Source organism: Grus americana, chromosome 17 (genome assembly GCF_028858705.1).
Source record: "Grus americana isolate bGruAme1 chromosome 17, bGruAme1.mat, whole genome shotgun sequence".
Taxonomy (NCBI): domain Eukaryota; kingdom Metazoa; phylum Chordata; class Aves; order Gruiformes; family Gruidae; genus Grus; species Grus americana.
This window is the reverse complement of record NC_072868.1, coordinates 9,703,679-9,730,837: the sequence shown is the minus strand read 5'-3', so window position 1 is coordinate 9,730,837 and position 27,159 is coordinate 9,703,679. Positions and strand designations below refer to the sequence as shown.

General features: G+C 52.6%; 1 protein-coding gene across 3 annotated transcripts; it reads left to right on the top strand.

Annotated features, from left to right (window-relative positions):
- On the top strand, positions 1–27,159 carry HELZ2 (helicase with zinc finger 2). 3 transcript variants are annotated; one of them, XM_054845375.1, is made up of 20 exons: positions 3–226; positions 5,907–7,048; positions 7,136–7,319; positions 7,727–7,834; positions 8,478–9,001; positions 9,370–10,002; positions 11,006–11,789; positions 12,232–12,307; positions 13,657–17,170; positions 18,017–18,102; positions 18,471–18,602; positions 18,836–19,003; positions 19,284–19,425; positions 19,894–20,010; positions 20,555–20,747; positions 21,542–21,676; positions 21,913–22,131; positions 22,442–22,598; positions 23,029–23,196; positions 23,716–27,159. In XM_054845375.1, the coding sequence occupies exons 2-20, from the start codon at positions 6,048–6,050 to the stop codon at positions 23,838–23,840; spliced, it is 8,466 nt and encodes a 2,821-aa protein (XP_054701350.1). In that variant the 5' UTR covers positions 3–226; positions 5,907–6,047; the 3' UTR covers positions 23,841–27,159. The 3 variants fall into 3 exon arrangements, with proteins under 3 accessions (XP_054701352.1, XP_054701350.1, XP_054701351.1); XM_054845376.1 differs by lacking the exon at positions 3–226 and adding an exon at positions 475–561; XM_054845377.1 differs by lacking the exons at positions 22,442–22,598; positions 23,716–27,159 and having other exon boundaries at positions 1–226; positions 23,029–23,190.

Here is a 27,159-nt window from a genome sequence, read left to right as displayed (position 1 = left end):
AAGTGATGCTGACGAACAGAAAGGAAACCGGTGCTTTGCCCCTCCCGGAAGCCTTTATCAAGCGGAGGCCGCCGGGCTCCTCGGCTGCCTGGGGGGCTGTCCGGGCTGGGGAGCGGTGCTGCCGCCGTGCCGCTTAATATTCGCTTTTACTGTTCCCCGGAGCCGGTACCGCCGCTCCCGGGTGCTGGACCGAAGCTGAGTGCGGGAGAGCCCCGACCCTCCGCGGGTGAGCAGCGGCGGGCGGCCCCGGGAGCATCCCCTCCGCGCTGGGGGGGGGGGGCAGCGGGGGGGCTCGGCGGGGGCGGGGGGCAGGACCGGGTGCGAAACTCGTCCCCCGACGCGTGGGGATGCGGCGGCGGGGGGGGAACGGGACCGGGGTGGAAAACTAGTACCCCGGTGCTGGTGCCGGCTCCCCCCGGTGCCGGTGGGCGGGGCGGGGCGGCCGTGATGTAATTTCCGCGAAGTCCGGCCCCGGTTTGAATGCGGGGAGGCCCCAGAAACGAAACCGGCGGCGGAGGCAGCGGCGAGTCCCCGGGTCGTCCCCCCCCGGCTGCGGCAGCGGTGAGAGCGGCGCGGGGGCTTGCGAGGGGAAGGAGGGGGGTGCTGCGGGGCGCCCTGGGGTGCTGCTGGGGGCTGCAGGGCTCAGCGTGCTCCCCGGTAGCCCTGCAGCGTGTTTTGGGGTGCTGCACGGCGTGGGGTGCTTCGGGGCGGTGCAGGGTGCTCATCCCGCTCAGCCCCTGTCTGCTCCCGTCCCAGCTCGCAGCGTCCCCGCCCGTGGTGGAGCGCTTTCGGGAGAGGGGGGGGATCGCGGTCGGGGTGCAGGTCTTGGGGTGCAAAGCCCCGGGTTGGAGGGCAGGGAGCACCCGGGCTGGCAGGGGGACGCGGTGCCGCCTCCGGCAAGCAATCCCCAGCAGCTCTTCGTCCCTGCTGCCACTTCGGTGCTTCGGGGAGCTCTTACGGAACTTTTTATATTTTTATAGCTGGATAAGGCAAATGCGGTAGGTGGGGGTGCAGATGCCTGGGGGCTGTGCGCAAACCAGGGGGTTCATGCCTGCCCACCGACTTGGGCAGCGGCGTCACGGCTGTCACTTTGCAACAGCCAGGCTGGCAGGACCGTGCCTGCTCTTTGGGCAGGATGTGAACTGCTTTGTTGAAAAAGGCTGGGGAGAGAAGGGGCCCCAGGAACTTCTGAGGTTGGTTTTGCCTAGGAGGGAAATGCCGGAGGGGCCGTGGCTTCAGCGCAACCAGGAGGATAACAGCAGGTGATAGGGGGGCAGCATCCGTGGTGTAGCTCCTCTTCCACTGGTGCCAAACCCTTCCATCCAGCCCAGCCGCGCTATTCACTCGCAGCGTGCTGGGGGATGCTCTGCCGGTCTCGCGCCGCAGCTCCAAGCACTTGCAGCTGAGAGGAAAAGCTCCCTGGGGGCCCAGGTCCTGTGCTTGTCTGGGACCAATAACTGGGGTGCGGGACCATGGTCCCCCAAGGCGTGTGGTCCCCTGCGTGTGCCATTGGCTTGTCCCCATCCCCGCAGAGGGCTGTCCCAGCACTCTGACCCATGTCGCTTGCTCAGATCGAGGGGCACTTGGCTTGCCCCAATGCAGCATGTTGCCTAATGTCCTGTCAATAATTAATTGAGGCAAGACCTGACAAAAGGCCACCTTCCTCCCGGTGGGCTGGGATGGCAGAGGGGTGCAGAGTGGCAAGACTCAGCCACAGAGGCACAAAGACGGTTTCTCTACCACGGCCATGCTTCGACTTGCTATTTCCAGGGAAATGTGATTAGCCCTGGCGTCAGCACAGCCCTGTGAGGCGCCTGCCAGGGAATGATGCTTGGACATAGCGTGGCCTGGTCCTGACCCGAAGCATCTTCCCGAGCACGGAGGAAATGCCATTAGCGAGGCAGTGGCATGCTTTGGTTTGGTTTGGTTTGGTTTGCAGCAGGGCTGGACCGGTGCTGGGCAGCGGGCGTGTGTGTCTGTGTTGGTGCTTGGGGAGGGTACATGCTATTGGGAGAGGCGGATACTCACCCCGATGGGGCTGTGAGCCTCCGTGAGTGGGTGTGGAGCTGGGTATACAGTAAACCAGCCTCTGTCTGCCAGAGTGACTTGTTTCACCTGTCAGTGGGATGCGAGTGGCTTTATACACCAGGCTGGGCTTTTCAGGACCAGTATAAAAAAAGGTTGTTTTTCTTAAAACATACAAAATTCAGCTTGCAAATCGCAGTCTGTGGCTTGCTGGTAAATATTCCTCTCGATCAGCTCCCACCTTCCTCAGGGCACTTGGATTTTGCCCTGTTGACATCAGTTTTATTGTCAGTAGGACTGCTATCTTATGGTGCACCTCCCTAAGCTTCCCCATGCCCTGCCTCTCTCTTCTGCCTGGGCTTGGATTTCAAAAGTTTCCATAACTTCTTTCTTTTTCCTTTCTATTCTGGTATAAGATGGTTGCAGAGAAAAAAAGATTTTAATTTGGTTTCAGTGCTGGTGCTGCACAGAGACTTTTAAAGAGGTTTGCACTTCCCCTTCCTCTTCCCTCCCACCTCCAGACCCAGGGCATGTTCTGGCAGCTTGCTCAAAGTCAAACACTTTCTTAAAGAAATAAACAATAAGGGAATTGACCCTTTAAAGGTGGAATATTCCCTCTTAGCTTTTTCAAATTGAGATGCCCTGCCTTTGGGATGAATACCAGCAATAGCCCAGCTGTCCTGTACAGTCTTTATGGGTAGTTCTTAAAGCATTTAACTGAGCAGGTCGGTGTTGTTGCTGCTGCAGGACCATGTCTCTTCTGGGCTTTGCAGCTCTGGATATGCTGGGACTGGGATGCTCCATGGAGCCGAGTGCCAGCTATCAGATTTCATCCTCTCTCGTGTGTACTGCTGAGGTATTTTGGAGTTTTCACCAGTGACAGTGTTGCACAGACATTGCACAAATCCTGAATGTGAGTGCCTTTCCCAGGAGGGTTTGTCCTAAGCAGGAGACTTCCAGAGGAAGGAAGGTGAAACTGCCATCAGACGGAAACTCAAGTATTCCCAAAGCCACAGATGTTAGCCCCGAATTAAGCCCTGTTTCCGCTGGGAGCATGCTGCTCACCCCCGCCAGCTTCAAAGGAGCTGGAAGGCTCCTGGAGGCCGAGCGTGATCCCGGGTCCCTCTCCAGGCATTCCTGCTGGCTGCGCTTCGGCAGCAGCCTGGCCCCGCTTGTCCCTCGCTCCGCATCTCCTCCTGCCTTCCCTCCTGCCCTGCCCGCTGCCAGCCCTCACCTTGCTGGACCCTGTGAGGAGTTACCGTGGCAAGCTGAGCCTGTGGCAGCTGGGCATTCATGCCTCTGCCCTGGGGTCCGGCTTAGCTCCAGCCAATTCCTGACCTCCAGGGTAAAGCCGGGTGGGAATGCTCCCTCTTAGCAGCGTGCTTTGGGCAAGGACAGTCTCCCCACGCTGTGGCAGGAGGGATATTTGCCCCCCCCCCCCCCCCCCGAAAGGTGCAGGGTTTCCCCTCCTGCAGCCCAGTGCAGGGTCCTGCAGAGCCACACTCAGGGCAGACCATGCCTCCCCAAATTGCTGCCTTGGTTCCTGGTGGGCAGGGGTTTTGTGGGTGTTGTTGACCTTGTGGGGGTTTGGTGGGAGCAGCCCCCGGGTGCAGGGTCTGCAGCCCCGTGCCAGTGCTGCATTGCCTTTGTTATCTCACTGGGGATCAGCGGAGCATCCCTTGGTGCCCTTGGGCAGGTGACACAGCACCCCACTCCCCCTCCTGCCTTTTTATTGTTTATAGGTGCTCTCCTATATTTTTATTGCTTCCCAAGTTAATTCATTTCAGTGTGAAACAATTTCTCTGTATCAGTTGGCTGTAAGGTAGCACCAGAACCTCTGCTGTAGCTCTGACCTTTTTTTTTGTGTTAGAACCAGAGCAAAGAAAGAGCTCTTGAACCCTGTGCAGTGGCTGGGCTGCAGAAACTGTTTTGTTCTGAGGACCGTGACCTTGTTACCGTCAGAGGGTGGGGATACCCTGACTCTGCCAGCCCCGCTCCAGGTTGGGCATGCTCTTCCTTTGCACTTGTGCCGTGTTCACATCCAGCAGCTCTCCTGGGGTTTCGGGCCTGGATACCTGCAGGACACAGCGCACAGGTGATGCTGCCTGAGCAGGACCACGGTGGTCCCTGCAGATGCTGTAGGTTTGGACGATTTATAGATAAGAGGCCAGGCAGAGCCATGGGAGGACCACGCTGCACAAGCAGCTATAATTCGTGCTTTAAGTAAGGGCTGCTAGCCTGCATGGGAGGGTTGCAAGTAAAGGTTTGGAAACTTAAGTGCAGAGATGAGTCAGGGTGATTTAGCTGTAGGTGCAGAGAGCCGATGGCACGGCACAGTGACCCAAATTGTGGTGGAGGAAGAGCCGGTGCTGCTGTGGGACTCCACCGCGGAGTCTCGCAGCTTACTGAAACAGAAAGTATCGGTTCTGCCCAGCGCCAGGCTCACTGCCAGACCTTGAGAGATAAACAGGGCTGGTGTTTATCCTCCGAGCGTGTGTCCAACCTGATGCACGGGCAGGGAAGTAGGATGAGGTGATTTCATCCTAGCTCGGCAGCGGGTGAGTGCTGTGGCACTGGGGTGGGATGCGAGGAGCTTGCTAATGGTGAGCTGGGAGAGTGGGTGATGCTCCGGCCGCTTTTTCCCCTGCAGTCCCGGCTCGTTCTTTGCCGCCGGAGCTTCTGCTGGAGCAGCAGCTTCAGCACACCCCTGCCCACCTCCCCCAGCACCAAGCACCCCATTTATCCCAGAGTTGGGGAAAAGAGTCTTAATTAAAAGCAAAAAGTATTTCTGCAGAAGCAGGGCAAAGTTTGCCCCTCTGCTGTATTGTCTGCTGGACTGCAGCTGTAAATACCGCTCTTCCTCTGTATCGCTAGAGCCGGTTCGTCGTGGCTGCGGGTCAGGAGCCTGAGGCGGATGCTCGGCACAAGGCTGGTGGCTTTGCCTGGCAGAGCACCCTGCCCGTGGATCCACCCCGGCATGGTCCCTTCACCCTGCCTGGCCCAGCCACCAAACCCTGCAGCATCATTCCTAGGGATGCTCCTGACCTCTGGTAACCCAGGAAACTGCTGGCACATGCCGGAGCTGGTGGCCTGAGAGGGCAGGGAGCCGTGAGTCACCTTCCTCACGGCCGGGGCTGGAGCTCTCCCAGCCGGATGTTTACCGAGCTGTCGGCTGGAGGAGATGCCGGCAGGTCCCTGTTCCAGCACGCCTGTCTCTCGGCTTCGGGTGCTGCATCTGAGGAGCAAAGAGGGCGGTTGCTTTGTTAATTAATTCCAATTAATCTTTCAAGCCGTGGGCAGAGATGGGCCAGGGGGTTGGAGATGGGTTTCTCCTGCTTGGCATGGGGCAGTGGTGGGGCTGCCCGGCCAGACCCACGGAAGAGAGCAGAAAAAGAAAGAGAAAGTTGGCAGAAGCGAACCAAGGTGGGGGAGGCACCGGCAGCGGGAAGAGGAAGTCGAATTGTCCGGCCACAGGCTGGGAGGTTGGCGGCTGCTGTGGGGACTGTGCTGGGCCCTCCAGGGCAGCCTCCGCTGCAGCCGGCTCTCCCGCGTTGGGTGATAAATGCCGACGGGCTGCAGGCTGTGGCACGCCCGGGACCGAGCTGAGTCCTGCCAGGAGCCCTCACGGCTTGGCAGCCTGGTCCCTGCAGGACACGGTCTCCTGGGTCTTGGGCTGGCGGGTGAATGGAGCTGGGTGAGCATGTGGGGACAGACCCCAGGGGCTTGGATGCCGAGGGTGTCTGGTGGGTTTGGGTGCTGGGTGAGGTTCCTGGCCGCTTGCTGGTGAGCGGGGCCAGGCTGTGCCGGTGCCTCGGCGTGCACCCAGCTAGGGACCGGCTGATGTTTCCTGCTAAGTCGCTTGTTCCTTGTTTCTGTGTCAGGCTTTGTGAACTCGCACCAATGGCTGGCAGGTACGTAGTGAGCTAGGACACAGCCGCCCAATGGCACCTCCTCGCCCCGGCATCATCGCCTTGTAGGAACTTCCTGCCATTAATTTCGCTCCGCTCAAGTCACCGCTGAGGATGCAGATGGCCAACGGCCTAGTGGTGCCGCTGGGCAGCCTCCAGCAGCAGCTGGAGCTGCGCCTGGTCTGCTCCAAGTGCAGCGTGAAGGAGAACGAGATCACCTACCAGCTGCGAGAGGTGGAGCACAAGTGCATGTACGAGATCCTCCTGGCCCGCTGCCGCAGCCGCTGGAGCACAGCTTGGAGGAAGGTGTCCAGGCGGCCGGGCTTCCCCAATCCGGTCCGCTACGCCGTCTGCAGGTACTACGTGGTGGGGCTGGGCTGCACCAAGCACAAGAGCCAATGCACCTTTGCCTGGAGCCCGGAGGAGGCCATGATCTGGAACTTTGAGAGGGAGCAGAAGCTGGAGCGGCGCTGGCTGAAGGCAGCGGTGCTGCAGGCACAGCTGGGGGCTCGCCCCGCTGCCGCCCCCCACCCCGCGGCGAGCGCCGCCAGCGAGATCATCAGCGAATTTGGGGGGCAGTTCCAGGCAATCTGCAAGCGTTGCTTCTTCAGCTGCCCCCCGCGCATCTCGGCGGGCAGCCAGGGGCGGCTCTGCGATTTCCACCGGACCTGGGACCCCCTCCTGGTGCACGTGGTGTCAGACAGCCGGAGGAAGCAGCAGTACACCGCCATCCGGCCCTGCCCCGAGTTCATGCCGACCCTCAGCTACTGCAGGTTCGTCTCCAGGGGCCAGCCCTGCAAGCACAGCCCGCAGCGCTGCCAGTACGCACACAGCGACGTGGAGATGGCCATCTGGGAGGCCGAGAGGGAGCACGGCTTGATTCGCTCCGACCTGCTGCCGGCCTCGGGGACCTGCAGCACCAACAATGAGCCAGCGGTGCCTGCGCTGGTGCATTTCTACTGCCAGGTCTGCCTGGTGACCTTCAGCTCACAGGAGAGCTTCGAGAGCCACTGCTCCTCCATCGAGCACTTGCAGATGCTCTCGGCAGACACTTCAGTCCAGTGGGTCCACCGCGCGCCGCCGTTCGGGCTGACCAAGTTCTCGCTGTGCAGCAGGTAAGACATCCACCCGGTGTGGTGGGGAAGAGGGCTGCTGGCTCCCCACGAACCCCTGTGCCACCTGGGATGCCTCTCTCCCAACAGAGCGGAGGTGTGCGAAATGGGGAACAGCTGCACCAAGGCTCATTCCACCGAGGAGCTGCAGGAGTGGATCCAGAGGGTGAAGGTTGCTGTGAAGAAAAAGAAACAAGCCCTGAAGGAAGGGCTTTTGTCCTACCAGGACCGGCTCATTGCCGAGTATCGGACGTGCTCCAATGAAGTGTTGATTGTGAGTCGTGGGCAGCGGGGTGGGAACGCGTTGGTCCCCCGTAGCTTGATGCATCATGAGAAGCCTCTTGTGTAAGAGCTTGGGAAGGAGCTCACCGCTCACCTTTGTAATGGTGACGCACAAAGGGATGTTGCATTCCCATTCCCTCACCCCTTTTGAGACAGCAACTCAAGAGCCTGCTCGGGGCACCCAGCTGTGCTGCTCTGCTGTGGGTCCTTCCGTTTCCCAAGGCTGCTGCGTGGGGATGCTGAGCAGCAGTGGGTGAGGACTGAGTGTGAGGATTTACTGATTGTCCCCTCTCGGGAGGATGTAGCATAAAGGCAAAGGATGAAGATGGCCCCAAGGAGGGCTCTGCAGTGTGTCCCTAGGATGTTGCCTTCAATCCCGCTCTTGTGCCTCCCCTACAGATGGCTGAGCATGTCGATGGTGTCAGAGTTGTGTGTGACCAACCCCTGCATGTACAGTCGGAGGACAGGAGGATGAAGTACCAGTGGAAGTTCAAGGTCCACTCCCAGGTGAGCCCAGCCCTGTGCAGCAGGAGGCTGTGAGCCACTGGCAGTGCCTGCTGCTGTGCACAGTCCCCATCCTTTGGGGTTTTGTAATTGTTATTTCTGCAAGAGGCAGAAGGGTAGAGATTTTGGTATGTCCAAATGAGGATGTGTGTTGGGTATACGGGAGCAGCTCAGGCTCGGGTGGTGCCTGAGCTGGGGCTGTGCATGAAGGGTGCAGCCACTGTGTCTCCTGTCTCGTCTCATGTGGTGGGGCTGGGGTGGATCTGGCTGCTCTCAGCACCTCCCACATATCATCACAAATAACAAGATTCAGCTGCTTTCCTGCCCAGGATTTTGTGGGTGTTAAGGGTAAAGGGCTGGGTCTAACTGTCCTCTCCAACATAGGAGGTTTCATGTTTACAGCAGACTGGCTCGATTGCTATAAAACTGAAACCTGAGGTTCTTTAAGACTTTAAAAGAATTGCTGTGGGGTTTCACGAGGAATAAGTTCCTTCAAGGAGAATTTCAAGTGTGCTGTAGGTCCAGCATGGCATTCGGTTCCTGCAGCAGCTTTTGGTAGGAAATGCTGCTGACAGGACCTCATCAGCCGCTGGGCTCTTCCCTTGGGCTGCCCTCACTGTATCCCCATCTTCTCCTCAACCGGCAGATGCCCCTGCAGCACGTGGCGCTACTGAAGCGGGAACCTGGAGTCAACTTCTACCTCTCAGGGAATGGGCTTTCCCGGGGCCTCCATTACATTCGGGGGGAGCACGTGGCCACCCTGTCCTCCTCCCCACCCACCGCGCTGGTGGAGGTGTGCATGGAGTGCTGCACGCTGGGCATCTTTGAGCAGTGGGTGGTGTTCGACTTCGGCAGACGCCCCGTCCTTATACAGAAGATCAAGGTGAAGGTGGGCCAGCGGGAGACCCCCCAGCAAGTCCCCAGCAACAGGGAGAGCAGCCACCCCGTCAACTTCGTGCGATGGGATAGAGGTAACCGGATCATTGTTCCCAGCGTGCCAAGGACCAGTGAAGATGTGGATCTGCTGGCTAAATACAAACCACCTGCTCTCGCACTGGACTACCAACGTGAGGTTGGTGCCACCGTTCCCATCACCCGTCTCAACTATCGTGAGAGGATGCACAACTTCCTCTTCCGTGAGGAAGAAGCTGAACAGGCTCTGATTGCCAAGTAAGTGCCAGGCATGGATCCAAAGGCATTTCTGCTTGCTGTGGACCACAGGTCCATTGCTAACCCTTGGGGTCATGCTGCTACTGAGGTCTCTTGTCCCTTCTGGGCTGGGTCCTGAGGCGCCTTCCCAGAAAAATGGAAACTTGCCAAGAAAGATGGCTGGCTGGGTAGTGATAGGAGAGGAAGGGCTGGGTCTTGTCCTGAGGCCGTGGATTAGCTAGAAGCACGGTTTTTGTCTCTGTGCTCAGGGGGCCAGCAGACCCTCTCTGGGTGTAGGTGGCATTTCCCCCTCTGCAGTGGGGAGGGTGGTTGCTGATGAACTGATGGGCCAGTTCTTTGCTGTTCATTTGGGTGTTTCCTCCTTTCAGACTCAACCTGCGGGTCCGCATCACACTGACCCCCATGCTGCAAAGCTTCTCCATGGGGATGAAGTTTGCCCTCTCTGGTGAGCTGTTTGCTGAAGTGCCTACCCCTTATAACCTCTCAACGGACACAGATGAGGGGTATCTGCTGAGTAGGTCTGTGCCCACTGCTTTCCTGGCACTTGACCCACCTGTAGACAATCAGGTTTATGAGGTTAGTGTGGAGCATAAAGCCACCACGGAGAAGACCATCTGGCTACAGATACCAAAGAGATGCTGCTCAGAGCTGAACTTCAAGCCAAACACCTCCCACAAGGTGGAGATCCAGTTCCAAATCGACCAGCTGCTGTTCCGGCAGTGGCACCAGGCTGTGGACCGTCTGTTGGATGAGAAGCTGGTCCTACCAGATGTTGCCAGTTGCTCTGTCCCCTACTCTCTTGGGTCACCACAGAAAGGGAATAGCAAGCAGAAACTAGCCGTCTCCTTCATCACGGGCCAGGCAACCAGCAGCCGGCAGGTCCCACCTCTTCTCATCTATGGGCCATTCGGCACAGGGAAGACGTTCACCTTGGCCATGGCCACCCTGGAGATCCTCAGGCAGCCCAACACGCGGGTGCTGATCTGCACTCACACGAACAGGTTAGCAGGGGGTGAGGGAAGAGGCAACCAAAGTTGTGGGCCAGGTCCAAGCAAGCTGGTCTGTTGCTTGCCTGGTGGGATGAGAGGGAGCATGAGATGGAGCTGAGCTGCCCTTTTCTCAGTGTGCATTTCAGTGGCTTGTTTAAATAAATTCATTTTTATTTAATATGTCTTCAACTGCTCTAGCACTTCCTGCAAGGAAGAAGCCTGGCATGGGTGGAAATCTTTGTGGAAGAGGCAGCATATTTCTGCCCCATTATAAAATGGGAATGGGGTTGGAGAGACAGTTCTTTCTGGTCTTTACTATGTACTGGAAGAAGTAGAAAGCCGTTGCTTGACCTTGCTGGGATAATATTGTGCTCTGTGCACATGCCTTTTTTTTTTTTTTCCTGGGGAGTTTGGGGAAGAGAAAAATGCAGATCTGGTCTGACTGCCATTGAATCTGCCTTCAGAGAAACCAGGACAAGATTGTTAAAATTAGAGCAGTTACGCTGAAAAGAGTGTCCACATCCAATCCTGCAGGCTGTTACTGCCTTAGTTTTTAATGTATAATAGATGGGTGACTGCTAATCTTAGCCTGTTTCAGGCTGGCTGCTTGCACTGAAGCTTTTTCTGTGCAGATCTTGTATCACCCACCCAGGCTGGGGATGGTTGGCTGTCAGAGGAGAGGTCTGTGTGACTTGGCCCTGGAGCAGCAGGGACACAGATTTTGTTGGGCACATTGCATTTTTCCTTATCAGCATCGAGAGATGCCCTAGTCTCAAGTATCAACTCCTATTTTAAACCGTGTTCTCAAAATAGGCTTGGAATTGGTGGCTGCGTAAACACCGGCTTCTTTGCACATATGTGAATATCTCCTGTGACGAGCGCGTTGTCAGCCAAAGCTGGGGGAGATTTTGGGTGCGTGTTGGTGAATGATCAGATAGCGCATTGGGATGATGGGCACAGCATTGGGAACAGCACTTACAATTCCTTGGTAACTTCCCCTTTTCTTCCCCTCTAGTGCTGCTGACATCTACATCCGGGAGTATTTCCATAACTATGTGACCAACGGGCATCCATGGGCTGTTCCCTTGAGGATTATATCCACTGACCGTCCTATCAACCTGACAGACCCCATCACTCAGATGTACTGCTGCCTCTCGCCAGACCAGCGCTCCTTCCGGCACCCCACACGGGCGGAGATCGACAGGCACCACATCATTATTACCACCTCCATGTTATCCAAGAACTTGAAGGTTCCCCCAGGCTACTTCACCCACATCATGATCGACGAGGCTGCTCAGATGCTGGAGTGCGAAGCTTTGGTTCCACTCTCCTATGCCACTTTTGAGACCCGGATTGTCCTCGCTGGGGACCACATGCAGATAACCCCAAAGCTGTTCTGTGTTGGGGACGGACAATCTGCTGATCACACCCTGTTAAACCGACTCTTTCAGTTTTACCAAAAAGAGAGGCATGAAGTGGCCATGAAGAGCAGAATCATCTTCAATGAGAATTATCGTTCCACTGCGGGCATAATTGAGTTTGTCTCCAAGCAGTTTTACGTTGGCAAAGGCAATGCTATCCAAGCCAGTGGGAACATCCCACCCCATCCCGAAATCTACCCACTCATGTTCTGCCATGTGTCTGGCATGGCTGAAAGGGATATGTCCATGATTTCTTGGCACAACACCTCCGAGATAATAGAAGTGATTGAGAAAGTGAAGGAGATCTATCAGAGGTGGCCAGATGAGTGGGGCGTCCGAGATCTGAAGAGGATCTGTGTGGTCTCCCACGGGATGCAGGTATGTAGCAGAACCACGTGTTCCCCACCTGAAGGGAGTATGCATGCACTGCTGACTGCTCTCTAAACGCTCCCTAATAAATGCTGAGCTCTATTTATCATAAACCCGTCTTTTGTGCCAGCAAAAATAGGGAATCTGGGGTCTTGCGTGCCACCGGTGTTTTTCTGAGGCACTCTCCATTTGGGCAGTATGTCACGGGTGGTTGGAGCAGAGATGCCTTATGGTGGGATGGTTTAGTTGAAGAAGTTTTCAGCATCCTCTAGGCAGGTTAACTGTAGGGCAGACTGAGAGCACTGGCTGGAGTCAGCCCAGGATGTGTGATTGCTGTCGAGTAACTTCCTTGGGGGACCTGTAGTTGAGAAGGGTAAGGGACCTTGGTGTTGGGTGCGGGGTGTTTCTGAGCTGAAACTGTATTCAGTTGTGCCTTTTTCTTTCTTACCAGGTTTCTGCAACAAGACAAGAGCTGAGAAAGAAGCAGCTACAAGATGTGGTGGTAGAAAACTATGAAAACTTGCCAGGTTTGTGTCTTGTGCAATAGTTAGTTATGCCTGGCTGCATTTTGAGGTCTTCTGTGTGCTAGGGAGAACTTTTGCAGTCATGTTGGTGGACAGGAGAGTCTATCGCAGCTACAGCCACTGTGTAACGAGCAGGGGGAGGAGGCGCTGGGTTGTTAGCAGAGGTCTTTCTGGCATCTTAGCGTTGTCGTCCTTGCTAAAATGCAAAATGCCCAGCTGATCTCATGGCAAAATACCTCTCTGGGAGGGTGCATGGGGTGCTGTTAGCAGAGCTCCCCTGCCCTTCCCCGTAGCTCTGCCACCGCTGCAGCCAGTGGCCACAGCCCAAGTAGCACTGATTAGGAGGGAGTGCCTGGAAATCCTTTGGCTGATTTCCATCCCCTTCTGGTTGGTAATTCTTTGATTTTTGTCCTTTCCTTAGTGAATAAGATTTCACACTGAATTAAATCTGCACCCAACTGTCAACTCGTTTCAAATATATGGACGTTGCTTTGTAGGAGGGTGAAAACACTGTAAGTGCGATCCCAGGGACTTGAGCATGTGTGAATCATGTGAAGCCCCAAGTACCAGCGGGGGGAGGCTAGTAATAGAAGGGAATTGAAACCAGGATGGCCTGTGGGTACCAGCCGCAGCAAAAATCGCAGAACAGCTCACTAAAGGAGGAGTCTCCTGCTCTGGATGACGAGAGAGGGATAGGGCTGGTTTTGTCCTGAAGGACTTACTTTATGACTCATCCATGTTTTTATTATTTTTTTTTTTTTTATTGTGCAGCTGGGACTCCTCATGGTGAGGATAACTGAGCCCTGGGGTGTGTTTCTGATCTCCACACCCTTTCTTTGCAGTCTCTTCCCAGCTCTGAAATCACCAGGGTGCTTCTTGCTGTTTGTTATTTGTCGTGCAATCAGCAGAGCTGTCCTTGAGGAGAGAGGGGTTCTTGTGAACGGTCACTGCTCTTGTTCCTGCAAGACCCTTGTTTCCCCGAGGAATTTGGGATTCACAGAAAACTCTACCCGTGTTTGTGAGGAGTGGGTGGTGGGGGCTGCTGGTGGCACTGAGCACGCAGGGCTGCTCCATGGGCATTCATGGCTGCACTGGTCCAGTGGCCTGCCTCCCTGGTGCGTGTGTGGTGGTGGCCTTGTGGTGTCCATCCTGGTTCATGCCTGGAGGCCCTCACGATCCCCAAGAGCTGCTCTGTTCACATCAGATGACTCCCATGACTCAGCCAAGTGAGGTTACATCAGCCCATGGCCATGTAACACAGCGTAGATGGGCAGAGTGCCAGGCGGCAGCCAGCCAGGGTCTTCCCTGTTGAGTTCCCATGAGTGACTTCTCCCTTGTCCCCTCTGGTGTAGGGCGGGAGTTCCGGGTCATCATCATCAGCACAGTCCACACCAGCATGAGCCTGCGCGTCTCGGCCTCCCACCACCTCGAGTTCTTCAACGAAGCCAGAGTGCTCAACACCATCATGACCCGGGCTCAGTCACTGGTTATTGCGGTGGGGGATGCTGTGGCCTTGTGCTCCCATGGCCAGTGCAGCAAGGTATGGAAGCGCTTCATCCAGCAGTGCATCGAGAATGGGAGTGTCTTCCCGGAGGACCTGACAATGGCCCAGATCAAACAAGCTGCATGCGACAAGGAGAGCTGGAGCAGGAGGAGCCCGGAGGAGGACGAGGAGGACAGTGACACGGATTCCTGGAGCTCTGAGACTGAGAGCATAAATCCTGATGATCCCATCCTGCAGGAGCTCTTAGATGAGAGCAAGAACGTGCTGGTGACGGTGTCCGAAGAAGGGCTGCTGAATGTGAAGTCTGAGGCTTCAAACATGTGGGAAAGCAGGCAGGAATATGTCAGCTTCTCTTCTCAGATGATGCAGGAGTATCTGCACATGCACCCTAAAATGTACAAGAGGTGCGAGCTGATCAAAGAAGGGTTCGACAGAGCTTCTGCCTTCACCCTCAACGACTCCCCTGCAATGACCATTCAGATCAAAGGCAGAGTTCACTGCGGGACGGCCTTCACGGGGGACGAGGTGCTTGTGGAAATCCTGCAGAGCAGCACGGCTGACAGCGGCAGCCACCGCCCTCAGGGGAAGGTGGTGGGCATCTTAAAGCGTGCGGAGAGAGAACGGACTTTCATCTGCATGATGGACGAATTTGATCCCCGGGTGATGATACCCATCGATCCCACTGTCACCAAAATATTCGTCCCAGGGCTGAAAGAGAAACCCAATGTCATTCCCATCCGCAGACTTGTCAATGGGAAGTACAGGGTGGTCAGCTGCGAGAAGATCAGCCAGGAGACAAGGAGATCCCAGTTCTTCTGTGTTCAGGTTATCTCCTGGCGGGAAGGGTTTTACTACCCTTTGGGGATAATAACAGAGATTCTGCATGCGGCATTGACTTTGGAAGAAGGCTTAAAGATCCTTGACTTGGAGTATGGTTTGGAGAAGAAATACCCAGCTGCTGTCACCAAGGAGTCAGCCAAATACAATTCAAGCAGCAAACTGAACCTCACCAAGGAAAATCTGAAGGACTGTCGGAGTTATCTCACCTTCACTGTTGACCCCCAAGGTGCCAAGGATTTGGACGATGCTGTCAGCGTTAGGGATCTCGGGCGTCACTATGAGATTGGGATCCACATTGCAGACGTGGCTGGCGTCATTCCCAAAGGCAGTGCCTTGGACCTGGAAGCAAAGAAACGGGGTGTTACCTACTATGCTCCCAACCAGGAGCCACTGTGCATGTTCCCACCCCACATTAGCCAAGATGTCTGCAGCCTTCTGCCACAGAAAGATCGTCGGGTGATCTCCTTGTTTGTCACCATAGAAAAGGAGACGGATGAGATGTTAAATGGAGTCTTCACCATCTCTATGATCCGCTCGGACAGGCAGCTGTCCTATGAAGAGGCAGAGCTCTGCATTAAGGACCACTACAAGGGAGCAGCAGGGGCCCTTCGTTTCAATACCCTGGAGGACTGCATAGCTGTGGCTTATCACTTCTCCAGGATCCATCGGAAGTTTCGGCTGCAGGAAGACTGTTTCTATGACCGGCTGGATGAGGAAAGCTCCCCAGGTAACAGGGGGTCTCATCAGATGATAGAGGAGTTAATGATCATGTTCAACAGTTTTGTGGCAGAGTTCCTCACCAACCAGGAGGACACCAGAAATGTCACTCCTCTCCGGTGTCAGTGTGAGCCAAGCCCTCAACAGTTATCACTCATGAAAAACAAGTACAGCCACCTCCTTCCTTTGTCCATCCATCTCTCGCACCACCTGGGAGAGGTGCCTCCTGGTGAAAACTCCTCTAAAAACGTGGAGTTCAGCCTCCTGGCCCCCATCTGGGAGCACCTGCAGTCAGCTGCTAATGTCCGTGACTTCCACAAGATGCTAGACCTTATTGTTACTGACGACATCCACCCGAAGCTGGCCCCCGTGACCCTGGAGTTCAGGAGACTGCTCAGCCGCTCCTATTTCAGTCGTTCCAACTCCACTGTCCAGTCGAAAGCGGGCCATTACTCCCTGCACGTTGACTCGTACACCTGGGCTTCCTCTCCTATCCGCCGGTACGTGGATGTCGTTGTCCAGAGGCACCTTCATTCTGTGCTCCGCAAGAAGCCCGTTGTCTATTCTTCGGACGACATTGAATTTCTTTGTCATGATTTCAACAGGAAGAATTCCCAGGCAATGATGTATGAGAAGAGAACCCGCTGCCTGCAGATGGCCACCCAGCTGAAGGGCCAAGTCCTGCAGAAGATCGCCTTTGTAGTGGATGTCGAGGGGATGAACAAGTATTTTAAAGCCTTGTTTCCCCTGAACAAAGAGAGTCTTCCAGACCCCCAGATAATTAACTACAGGTCTCTTCAGCTGATAGAGCAGCCCATGTTCATCCAGCAGCGGAGCAGCATCAGGCTGACGTGGAAGAGGAGGGTGTACTCTGCGGAGACAATAAAGGAGCACATTTTGCAGGAAGGACCTCTCCGTGACCACAGCATCACTTTCTGTGGCACCCAGACTTGGCAAAATGTGCTCGCAGCCATCAGGAGTGAGAAATTTGAGACCGCGGCCTCCCTCCTTCAGAATAGCAAGGACGTGTACCAGCGGCACATGGGCTGGGTAAGGAAGAGCCAGTGCTCGCACTACATGGAGCTCTCCCTGGAGCTGAGCGCCGGCGATGCGCTGCAGTTCCAGCTCACCACGGACGTCTGCCGGGGCTTCCTGGTGCCCTTCGTGCAGCTGTGGTGCGTGACGCCGGGTTTCGACGTCTGCCTGCAGCACGTGGAAAAGCCTATTGATTGTTTCTCTGCCTACGCCACCCTGCCGTCCAAAGACAAGTACAAGCATGCAGTGGAGTACAACAAGGTATGGATGCCGATGAGCGCTATGGAGTCTGCTTCGTGCGCAGTGGCCGAAAACGACTCGATTGTCCTCCATGATGTTAAAATAACCTGGGCAGAGCAAAGGACAAGGAAAGGACAGCTGCAGGGGAGTTTCTGCCTAGACGAAAAGGTTTTGGCGGAGTGCTCCATTGAAGTGGACTTCAACTACTGTTACTTGTGCATTCGCTTAGGTGGGCTGAAGCTTGGGAGCCTTCAGAGCGATGAGGATTGCCTTAGCCACGGCCTCCAGAATCTGACTTTTTTTAACAAGGGCAGGTCAGAAAGTAAACTTGTGGTTGATCCAGATACCTACACCTGGGTGGCTCACGGGGTCACTGAAGAGTTCAGCGATGACGAGAAGTCAGACAGGACTAGTAAGCAGATTTTGAACTTTTACATCCACTATATGTCTATGGAGAACATCCCTGTGGAAATCTCACAGCCCTCTGCCAGGTTCACAGTGGAGCTCATACCAAAGATGCTGCCAGACATGTAAGTGTGCTTAGCAGTTGTGCTCTGGTTAACCTGTCCGTGCAGAGTGATGGCTTCCCATGGGACTCCTTTGCTGCACCCAAACGGGCTTTGCTCACTGGTGCGGCTGATCCCCTGAAGAATCTGTCTTTACCCAGCTCCAACTGGCCATGCTGTTGGGCTGTTGATATTTGGTGGGGGTGGCAGCATTTCTCAGATCTGTTCTCCAGATGGACTCTTGTTTTTCGGGTTGACCTTGAGAATGGGGAGATAGGGGAAGGTGTCATGCTGAAATTTCCCTGGGCATCTGTTTCTTATGTTACTAGATTGCTGCAATATGTGTCATAAAAGGCAGTGCGAAGCACTGGATCAGGGTTTGCTTAGCAGAACTGCTCCCTGATTTCCCAATCATTCCCCTTTTGTTGTTGCTGTGAAGCAAGATCTGCTCTTATTAAAGCAAAGCTGATGTCTACTTTGCCCTTCTTTGTACACAGCATGGACTGCTATGCAGCCACGACTGCTGTAGCTTTTTCAGGGCAGAATGTCCTTCCTTTTGTATTGTGAATTTTAGGAAAAAAATTGGAAGCTAATCCAATAAAATGGGGTGGGCCATAATAAAATGGGAGTTGGGACAGAAGTTGTGCTCCTTGCTCTCAACATCTTTGCAGGCTCAGCTCTTCAAACAGTTGAGAAATAGTCCTAAATGCAAAAGAGCAGAATAAGAGTTGTTTTGGTTCTTTATGGAAGAATTTAATGCAACATCAAAGCAGAGACAAAGAATAAACAAGACAGTTGTACAAAGCTGTATTACAATTTTCACTATTTATGCTACATTCCATTCATTCTTATCTTTCCCTGTCTTGTCAGACGGAAAGAAAAGGCAATTTGGAAGCTGAAATATGCCTCTGAGCTTGCTAAAAGCATCGCCCTTGGCCATGAACCTCCTAAAAAAGGTAAGTGCAAATATTCACCTTTCTTACCTTGTGGTGCCCTGGCAGCTTCTGAGGGTCCTTGCCGTAGGGGTCACGCTCCCAGATCAGGAGGTTCCCCTGCCAAGGGGAGGAGAAGGAGCTGCTAGCCTGGCAGAGTGAAGGTAATATGGGATGCCCTGCTGGAGAGTGGCACAGGTGATGTTTTAATCCCCAGGACTCATGGAGAAAACTCATGGGCAGAACATCTCGGCATGGGACGAGGATTACTTTTGGGTGGTCTTGTAAATGGGCCACGATTGCTTGGTACCTGCCGCATCCTCCTGTTGAGTTGCTTGTGTGCTGTCTTCAGTAACCTTTACACTTGTTTTCTTGGCTCTTTGCCGTAACAGTGACATCGTCCAAAATCCTGCAGCAAAAATCCTTTGACCTCCCTGGCAGCCACAGGAAGCTCAACCAGAGTCAGAACCAGGCTATTCTAAATGCTCTGAGAAAACCCTTCACACTCATCCAAGGCCCACCAGGTAAGGCTGGAGGGACAGCACAAGTACATGCCTACTTTGTTATGAAAGGCAGGTTAGAGCTAAGCTGTTGCTTGGTGAGACAGGAGAGGGTAGCGTGGGTTAGCATCACCCACAGCTGTTCAAGACAGTCCCCTCTGTTCTTGATTTTATTTCATGGCTGGTCATCCGGATGCTGATCTAGAGCATGGCTGTCATGGTTAAAGTGTTCTCAGCAACCTCCTTGTTTTTCTTAGGCACAGGAAAAACCGTTGTTGGAACTCACATTGTCTACTGGTTCCATAAGCTGAACGGGGAGAGTGTTGAGAAGGAGCAAACACCATCCTCTGAAGAAGAAATGCCCAAGAGGAGAAAGTGCATCTTGTACTGTGGCCCATCCAACAAGTCTGTTGATGTTGTTGCTGGTAACTATCAGTTTTAAGCCCCTAAAGTGGCTCGTACTGGTGGGAGGGAGAACATGTGGCGTGAGCAGGAGGCTGGGAGACAGGAGGGCCAGAAAGCGGGACTGGTCCTTATGGAAGACCCCTCACTGCAGGGTGAGGACTGGTAAAGGTGGGATTGATGAGTGAGGGGTGGGGAGAAGAGGCGAGTGCATGGCGAACGCTGGGCACCTCACAGGCCGTGAGCTTTCTCAGCATCACTGGTGCCTGGTGCTGTCTGAGCAGACCTGTTCTCCATCCCCAGAGATGCTGCTGAAGATGAAGAACCTGAAACCACTGAGAGTTTACGGGGAGGCCATTGAAACGATGGAATACCCGTACCCAGGGAGCCACCGGCACCTTTACCGCAAAGCCTTGCGGGATGCAAAACCAAAGCATGAGCTCAGGTAGGACCACATGGCCCTGCAGGCTCTGAGAGCGCTGGGAAGCGATGTTTTCTGCGCTGGTAAAGCTGAACAAGCCAGACCAAATGCGGGTTCCACTCCGCTGCTGTGGAGCAGCACTATTAACCTGCTTTGTAATTAATTTTTTCAAGTGAAGGTGTATAGTCTAATGTAGCAGCTAGTCAGGAAACTCAGGTTGTTGAAAAGATCCTAGGTGTTTTCATCTCTCTTCTGAACAGCTCTAAAAGTCTCTGACTTCATTCCTGCTTGCAACCACTAAAGAAAAGTGGTTGTATTATGTGTCCTCAAGGGTGAACTAAGCGTTAGGTCTATAAAGATGGAACAGGCTGGCTGTGGCTTCTTTAGCTAATGGGCTTTCTCCACATAGACAGGTGTGGTCTGCCTCACTGTGGAAGAGATCACTTGGGTCTGTGTTGGGGATAAATATTTATATATTGACTCTTTATTCAGCGAAATAATCCTGCATCATCGCATCCGGCGGCCACCTAGCCCTTTCTGGCAAGAGATCTGTAACTTTGACGCTCGGATGAAGAAGGGAGAGCAGATAACGGAAGAAGAAGTAAGGAGGTGAGTAGAAAGAGACACTGGTGAGAGACAGCTGACTTTGGCTGTGTGCCACCTCTGAAGCAATGCCCGAAGGAGCACAGTGCAGCAATCTCCTCCCCCTGCAAGAAGAGGTTTGGGCTATACTTGCTAGATCTCACCTGACACAAACTGGTATGAAAGTCCTGGCTCTTGCAAGCCAAGGGACTAGGTGAAAGCATCAAGACAGATTAATAAACTGCGTGTTTGGAATGATGATAAAAAGTGGTTAGCTCAGGGTTAGTGGTACAGTGCAGAGCCTCAGCATCACGTCGGCTCAGGTGCTGTTGTCTGTCTGGACCAAAAGTCACACTATGTGTGGTGACACTTACATCCTCCACCCTGAGCCCCTGCCCTGTTGAATTCAGGACATTTCCTACAGTGTCCATCCAAAGCCCTTTTGTGGGAATACTGGCTCATCCTGAGGAGGGAGATGGAGCCATAATAATTTGGGAAAGTATAGCCTCTGCTTGGTTCCTGCATGAGTTTCCCTTGTGCATAACCTGGTGCCTTCTGCATCAACCACCAGGTACAAAAATGTCTTGTCAGAGGCTCGTGCATATGAGCTGGCAACCCACGATGTCATCCTGTGCACGTGCTCCGCTGCATCTGCCAACTCCCTGGAGCGGCTCAATGTCAAGCAGATAATCATTGATGAGTGTGCCATGTCCACTGAGCCTGAGACCCTCATCCCCTTGGTCAGCCACCGCCGTGCTGAGAAGGTAAGTCCCTTCTAAAGACGTGTTTCTAGGATGGCCGCTCAGGGCTCTTGAACCTCTGTGTGTCTTCCACTCCTTACCAGGCTGTTCTTCCAAATTTGATCAAGTTTTAAGGTTGTTCTTGGTAGCATCTATGATGGTGTATCAGTGTTTCAGCCTTCAGGGAGTTGTTTCCTTTGAGATATAACTCTACTAACTATAATTAAAGTCTTGAGGCGCAGAGAGGTACATCCAGTACATAAGTATTCTCACTAGATGCATGAGCTGCGCGTTACCCGTTCATATCACATAAAGCAGAGCCAGCAGACCTGCTGTAGGCCTGAAAGCTGTGGCGGAGAACTATTGTATCTGCTCGCCTCTCTGCTGTGTGTATCAGGTCAGCTCTCTGTCTTCAGACAGTTACAACCACACTGTCTCCTCTAAACTCGCTCTTGGCTTTCTGCAAGAGAAGAGTGGTCGTGTGGCTGTATTTTTGGTGCTGCTTCTACAGGGTGGGTATTGCTGTCACCAAAAAATGTGCTGACCTAGGTACAAAGTATTAGCGTGACAAGAAGCATAGAGCAGATCTCGGTAGACTTACTATACGATGTCTTTCTCCTGTCAGATGGGAACAAGGCTCCACGTTATCTGCGTCAAGGTCTTTATATAATGCCCAACATGGTCTTTAATTGAGGTTGCTGTAGCTGTAACATAAATAAATAACAACAAATGTCTGTGTACAAGTAGCCTTTCAAAGAGCTGATTGCTTTCACCAGTGCCACCACTCTCATAGCTGAGGTGTCCACTCTTCGTTCCAGGTTGTTTTGCTTGGGGATCACAAACAGCTGCGGCCTGTGGTCAACAATGACTTCTGCAAGAGTCTTGGCATGGAGACGTCTCTCTTTGAGCGCTACCAGAATCAGGCGTGGATGCTGGATACGCAGTACCGCATGGTGAGGCCTTCCTCAAGTGGATTGTCTTTTCTCCATCACAGAAAATGCTGCTATCAGGGTTGCCTCAAGCCACTGGGAAACAGATATTCTCCATTAGCGCTTTCGCTTCCTAGAGTAATGAATAATGCTTTCGCCCGGTGCCAGCTATAGCACAATGGCATTGCAGGTGAAGATGGTGCAGGTTGAGAAATTCCTTGGGTTTTGTTCACCTCAGTTTCTCCCCTTCTCTCTGCCAGCACAAAGGCATTTGTGAGTTCCCATCCCAGGAGTTTTATGAAATGCGACTGAAAACGTGCCCCCAACTTCTTCGTAAACCCAGTGTCTTCCACCACAAAGATAACGGCTGCTGCCCTATCATCTTCGGGCACGTGGAGGGGAAGGAGCAGACCCTCATGATTTCTACTGAGGAAGGAAACGAGAACTCCAAAGCTAACCTAGAAGAAGTGGAGCAGGCGGTGAGGAGGGTCCTGGGGAATTGCTGGAGATGCAAAAGGGAGGGTGTCGTGCTGGGCGACTCTGGGGATCATGGAGGGACAATGAGTAGCGATGTAGGATAAAGATCAGCGGGGTGCAGTGTCTACCTGGTGTCTTCTCATGTCTGGAGCATGCCACGATGCCCCTGGCCAGAGGCAGCTGTAGGGAAGCGTGACCCAGAGCAGGGAGAGTGGCACAGCCAGGCACCATCGCTGCCCTGGGGACAGGGTGCTGGAGGGCCAGTTTGCTCTGGCCACCGCTCCCAGGTGAGCAGGACCCTGGTCTCCCCAGGTGAGGATAGCGAAGCAGCTGACACTAGATGGCACCATCCGGCCAGAGAGCATCGCCATCTTGAGCCCATACAACGCCCAGGTGTCCGAGATCAGCAAGAGCCTCATGAAGGAGGGCATCCGCGGCGTGACCGTCTGCACCATCATGAAGAGTCAAGGTGAGGCTGGCAGGAGAGGGGATGATTGGTTCTGTTGTCCCCTCACTTCCCAAAGGCTGAAGCAACTTCTCACAGTCTTTGAGCAAATCCTACACCAGAGTTGTTTCAGCCATGGAGGACGCATCCCTGGGCCCGATTCCCGGGTGATTTGTCATTGTAATAAATTCTTTGGAAACATCTGGAGTGCCCAGGCAGGGTGAGACTGATGAAGATAGGAAGGTGGAGGATGTCTGAAGGGGGTGCTAAAGAACTGCCATAACACGTGCTCTTTGGAGAGCAACAACCAGGGGTCCAATGGCCTCCAAAGCTAGAGAAACCCAAACCGTAGCTGCAGTTTTGTGGGTCTTGCTGTAGAGAAATGAGTGTCTTGTGGGGTGGAGGGGAGGCCAGATGCTTCCTTCTAAAAAAAGTTTCAATTCCGCTTTCTTAGGAAGTGAATGGAGATACGTGATCCTGTCGGCTGTACGCTCCTGCCCCCGATCAGAGATTGATAAGAAGCCCACGAAGAGCTGGCAGAAGAAGTACCTGGGGTTTGTTACCGACCCAAACCAGGTCAACGTCGGCATCACGCGAGCTCGGGAAGGACTCTGCATTTTAGGTGGGTCTCCTGGGAGCATGCACAGGTCTGCAGGGTAACAGGATGCTTGGATAAAGGGTTGGAGATCCAAACTAGTACAACTGGTAGCCTTGCTTTATTCTTCTGCCCTTTAGGCTGTCTGTGGTTTTGAAACTGGGCTATGTGGGCAATCTGCGCAAAGCAGAGATTGTGCGTGGCTCGTGTACAGCATGTCTAATTAGTTTTTCTCACTCTCTGATTCAGACCATGTTGTTTCCATCACTCGCATGCTAGAGCTCTCTCCTAACAGAATTTTGCTGCTTATTTTCCTCCTAATTACGCAGGGTTAGGCTGTGATGTGTAGGGAAGCCGTATGCAGATATGACGGCGCTGAGAAGGGAGCTGAGATTTCAGAGCTCTGGCTGAAGGAAATGTCCCTGCGAGTTGTCCAGCACCTTTAGGCTAGAGATGTTAGACAAAAGTTTCTGTGACCAGTCTGTGATGGTATCATCCAAGCCTCTTCTGGCCACTAATCCGCTGTCCCCATCCCTGTGCCAACAGGGAACCGGTACCTCCTGGAGTGCAACCCTTTGTGGAGGAGACTGCTTCAGCATTACAGACAGCACAACTGCTATACTGCGGCCCAGGGGATATTTGTCAGGAAGATTTTGGCCTTCCGCCGATGAGGATGGGTTGTACTTCGATGAGCTCGTCCCTTTCTACCTGAACTGCGTTACGTGTGCCTTGGGAAGGACGCGATCTTTCCGTTATTTAAGGACCTACGGAGCCAAATGCAGTGGGGGAGCCAGGATCTTCCCCTGCACAGTGACAGCTCGGCTTTGGTGCGTGCTTTGGCATCTTGGTGGGGTTTTTTTTTTTTAATCATTCCAACCTTGGACAGGAACTTTCAGCTCTAGCAAACCAAAAAGCATTGGAAATGAATGGATGGGTGTGTGACTTTCTTGATGATGAAGATACTATTTTTTTAACTGTAAGATGCTCAGCAGAGCCCCCATCCTATCTGCCAGTGCAGCTGTGCTTTGGGGACCAAATACTCAGTTCATTCATCGAGGGTAGAATGACTGCACGCAACGGAGCCGCACGGCAAGCTGCGATTTGCCATAAAGGACCAAAGCTTCTGAGTACTACCACTCATTTTAAAACCAAGGCCAGGGGATTTTTACAGCTTCTCGTTTCTCAAAGCAGAAAACCAATTTTGTTTTGTTTTTTGTTGTTTTCTTTTTTAGTGAAGGAAGATAGCAAAGAAAGAACCATGTACCACTCTTTGTCTAGCCAAAACGCTGTTCTCTGAGCATGTAAATACCACAGAGCCAAGGCCAAGTTGATTTTGTAAATAGGTTTACTTACTCTTTGTACAATCTTTGTACAAAGGTGGTTGTCCTCACCAGTATAGAGTTAATGAAAACCGAGGACCACTTCTACCAGGAAATGTTGGAATTTGTAAGCGTATTTCAAACTGTTCTGAGTCTTATTTGAAATCTCCTTTAAGAACCCCCCTTTCCTACCCCATATTTTTTTAAAGCTGCTTCTAATTTATTAACTTTTAACTCTGTGAATTTGTTTCACAGTCTTATGGCCTGAGTTTTTAAAGAGCAGTGATGGAAACTTGATAAATGTACCACAGCATATATGTGTATAATGTATTTTTTTTAATTTTAAGTAGCCAAACTGCTGTGAACTGGAAGCTGTGATTCACTAGAGAAGGCTGCTTTTGCCCAATTAACGTATGGCTGACGCAGATGTATAGCGGTGAAGCGGTGCTCTCTGCTGAATCACGGAGCTGCTTTTTGAAGCGTGATACTTTTGAGGGAGGGGTGTCTTTTATCTCATTTCAATTCTGAATGTATGAAGTGCCTGCCTCAGCTCTCCCCAAGACCACACGCTTGGCTGTCTCTAGATGTTCACGTGGGATGGAGCCAAGATGCAATCACGGTGGTTTTGCACCAAGTATATACTGTGCTGGGACACAAGTCCTCCTTGGCATAAGTGAGGGTCCCTGTGACTTCACAGCACTATGGCAGGGATGAATTTTGTCCCGTGTTTGTGACTGAAAAATGCAGCATGGCTTTCCCAGTGTGGAGGAATGTGCAATAAGAAAGCGTTGTGTCTGGAAAAGTCCTTATTTACCGCTGTGTTTCTTCTCATGACTCTGTCTTAGACTTGACTCAAGAACCTATGGAGAAATCTTGTTATCTTCCTTATTTTAAACTGCCTTCCTGCACTTCTGCATTTGGTGGGTTTGATCTGTACGCTAGAGACCACCCAGGCTTGTTCTTGTCTTCCTGAAGCATAGTAACGGTCATACGGCTGGCGATTCCATGAGGGACAAAAGCCCGTAGGAAGTACCTCCTGCTGGTTCTAAAGATGCTTGATAAAAGCTGGTAAGATGTACGTTGTTCCTCCTTGAAGTCGTCCCGGCTGGGATCTTTAAAGATTCTGCACCAGCCTGATTTGCCAAATATTATTGCAATTTTAAAATAAGCTTGTATGGGAATAATTTTGGGGACTACTGAAATGCAATTATATATCTCCAAGATGATGTGGAGCATTGCAAAAGATGCTGGAATCGTTGGGATAAGTACTTTAGCATGGTGCCAGTAGCGTTCTAACAAAGTCACCTTCGTCTCTTTAGAACCAGCGGGTCTCATTTTCATGATCTAGTGTAAGTGAAGAGTCTCTCCCCTGTTGTTTTTTTGCTGATTATTTCATTACATGTCACACAAATGAGGAGACTCATCCCAAGTGGAGTGGCTTAGTCCAATGCTCTTGTGCGGGGTTTGGCCGTGTGGTTGTATAGACCAAGAGAGACCTCACAAAGCATCTCTGCTCTCGGGGGGTAGGGGGGGGAATGTTTACTGCTACTCCTTGGAGGGTAAAGCCTAGACTGAAATGCTTTGCTTGGTCACCTCTGTGTTGCAAGACAATATAAGTTCTATTTTTTTTAAACTTTTTTTCCTCTGAAGATGCATTTTGTAACTGGTGTTTAGAAAACGCTGCCCTAGACCTCCCAAGCAGCAGTGGCAGCCAGGCTGGACTCTTGGGCTGTTTAGGCTGTGAGCAGGCACCTGTAGAGTTGGTCGTGCAGCTGCAATAGTCAGGGATAGCAGAAAGTGCAATTAATCACACTTTTTATAGACTGTTAGTGACAGCTGGTTATCATGTTCTTGTCCTTATGCTCATGGATAGAGAGAAGCATAGAAATTAATAGAGGGGAAAAAAAAAAGTTCAAAGGAGTCCAGTTTCATTTGCACACAGAGCTTTGAATTTACTTTTGGAAGAATTTTATGTTCAAGCACATATTCTTAAAATACAAAAAACCAAACCCACCAAACCTTTGGTAATTCCAGTAGGAAACCACTGGCAGCATGGTGCACAGGGTACCTGTCCGATCACAGGCTCTACGCTTTCCACAGCCCACAGACAAAAGAACATTGTTGCAGGACACAAATGTCAGTTCATCCAACAAGATAACTGAATTTCCTCGGCCCTAGCTACAGCTTGAGCCCAAACTGACCAACGGGAACCCGCACACGCAGCAAGCGGTGTGCCAGCGTCAGCCTGTGACGGTCCATGCGGTTGCAGCCATCACGTCCTGCTCGGGCTGGCAGTGAAGTGACAGACGTCCAGAAGTAGGAAACCTCTCCTTGGCTCCAGCCGGCAAAGGAAAAGCCCACTGGACTGTTTTTGAGGATTTGGACAGATCTGTGTAGGACGATCAATTTACTGCAATAAATTGTTGGGTTTTTTAAAATAGAAATTAAATGTTAAGTGTCATGAAGTGTAAATTAAGGAACTTTAAATGTGGCAGGTTTTTATCTTTTGTACGTCTGTGACTTGGAGCAAATCTCAAATGATGTTTTGGATACAAATATTTTTACCTGCTTCTACCGTTTATAAGAATGAACCTCAACATTCCTTTTTTTGATATTTAAGCCATAATTGTACAAATTATTTGAATTTAAATAATAAATTTTATTACTAAAA